General features: G+C 41.6%; 1 protein-coding gene across 1 annotated transcript; it reads right to left on the bottom strand.

The window, feature by feature from the left end:
• Positions 1-589: 589 nt before the first annotated feature.
• Positions 590-1,111, bottom strand: LOC143303858 (uncharacterized). Its single transcript, XM_076625859.1, has one exon. The coding sequence runs from the start codon at positions 1,109-1,111 to the stop codon at positions 590-592; it is 522 nt and encodes a 173-aa protein (XP_076481974.1).
• Positions 1,112-1,873: the final 762 nt, after the last annotated feature.

Raw genomic sequence — 1,873 nt, 5'->3', positions numbered from 1 at the left:
AGGGATGTTGACTGGTGATTATCTAGACCGATGGATGGAATATGGTTTACGTGGAGGGTCCCAAGACGTAACAGTATTTTTCTTATTAGATAATTTGTACTTTAGTATTTTGGAAAACACAGGAAGTAATGATATTGGCTTGTAGGATGCAGTTTGCTGTGTATTTTAGTCTGGATTAGGTAACATTATGATCTGTGCTAGCTTTCATGGATTGGGAAAGTATGGTATTCTTAAAATTGCATTGAATATTATTTTGATTAAACATATTGCTTTTGAGGGAAGGTGTTTCAAGATTTTACCATTGATTTTGTCGATTCCTGGTGCTTTATTGTTTTTTGTTTCCTCTGTTATGATTCTAATTACTTGTTTTATTAGGCATGGTATAGTGCTTGCAGTCAGCAGCAGAGCAGTGTCGGACTCTTACCGACTGAAACTCCACGTTGTACTGTCTACGCGTGTGACAAGAATGCCCCGTAGTCTCGTTCTTTGCGAATTACTACCAGTGCATTCTCCACTACTCTTTATCGAGCCGGTCCTAATATATTGGCACCAGTGGAGGTCATTGCCCCTGGCGCCATCCCCCTTCTAGTCACGTCCCGCTGCGTCTCCAGCGCGTTACCCAGCAAGGATGAGAGTTTCCCTTTCTCTGCCTTTCTGCCTGCTCCTTTACGAACATAGCTCGCTCGCCGAAGAGGCGGAGAGCCTCATATTCCTGCGGCCCGCTCAGCATCGCTTCTACGCTCGCCCAGGGGGTCGATCTCTCGCCTATGACGAAACGCAGAGTGTAGCGGGGCAACTCCCACGCCGGACGAAACTCCAGCGTGTGCTGCGCCGTGTCCCTGCCCTCTCCGCAGTGATGGCAAATATCTGTCGTCTCCCGTCTGATTTTCCTCAGGAACTCGCCGAATACGCCGTGTCCAGTGAGCACCTGGGTCATCCTGAACGTGAGCGGGAGGCCGTTGGGGCTTCTCGATGCCTCCCAGTTTGGGAGGACGGCCTCGACGCCTCGATGTTCGTCTCCCTCGTTGATCAGCTGAAATCGGAGTTTTAGTTGGTAAGAATCCGACACTACTCTGCTGTTGCCGCTTATCAGCAGCAACGGAGTGCCCATGAGGATTTCTCCACGTGCAAAGGAAAAAAGATGTCAATAGCAAGAAGGGATCATATTTAAAAACAAAATCCATAACAATAAAAACGTGGCCTTAAATGTCCATTAGCCGAAATTAAAAGTAAAAAAGAGAAATGTTACGATCTGGTGTTGATCTTGGGCGTTCGTAACAGTTACGTGTTACTCTAGGTATCGAATCTTAGATTTCTCGAATCATATTTAGATCAAAACAGTAGTTGCTGACATCAGAAATAGTTATTAGAAAGGATTGAATGGAATGATTTCAAAATTGTTTCAAAAATTAACGAACGTGAATTGAACTATTCGAAATAGTTTAACGAATATTTCTGGTGACAGCAACTATCGTTTTGATTTAAGTATTATTCAAGAAACCTAAGATTCGACACCTAGAGAGACACATAATGGTTATGAAGATCGAAGATCTACATCAGATCGAAATATCATGTGTGAATTGTTTATAAATCTGAAGCTGTTCGCGTGTAAATATATGCATCATTATCGAGCAATGTCATAAATAGTTTTATTTAGAAATAAAACGAGTGGAAAGACCAAATGAGAGGGATGATAAATCCCTTCTTTATAAAATTCTATTTATATTGTTTTTGGTTTAAAAACAAACAAGTAGCGTTCAAATAGTCAGTACACAAAACATAATATTATCCATAGTAAAATTATTATACCGGACATTTTGGTGACCTGACGTATCCAGTACAACCTGAAATAACCGAAAATTTATGTATTTAA

Source organism: Bombus vancouverensis, chromosome 17 (assembly GCF_051014615.1).
Source record: "Bombus vancouverensis nearcticus chromosome 17, iyBomVanc1_principal, whole genome shotgun sequence".
Taxonomy (NCBI): Eukaryota; Metazoa; Arthropoda; class Insecta; order Hymenoptera; family Apidae; genus Bombus; species Bombus vancouverensis.
This window is presented reverse-complemented; position numbering and strand designations above follow the sequence as displayed.

What these genes read in the sequence shown, in the direction of transcription:
- LOC143303858 (XM_076625859.1), bottom strand. Translation starts at nt 1,111, where the DNA reads ATGGGCACTCCGTTGCTGCTGATAAGCGGCAACAGCAGAGTAGTGTCG.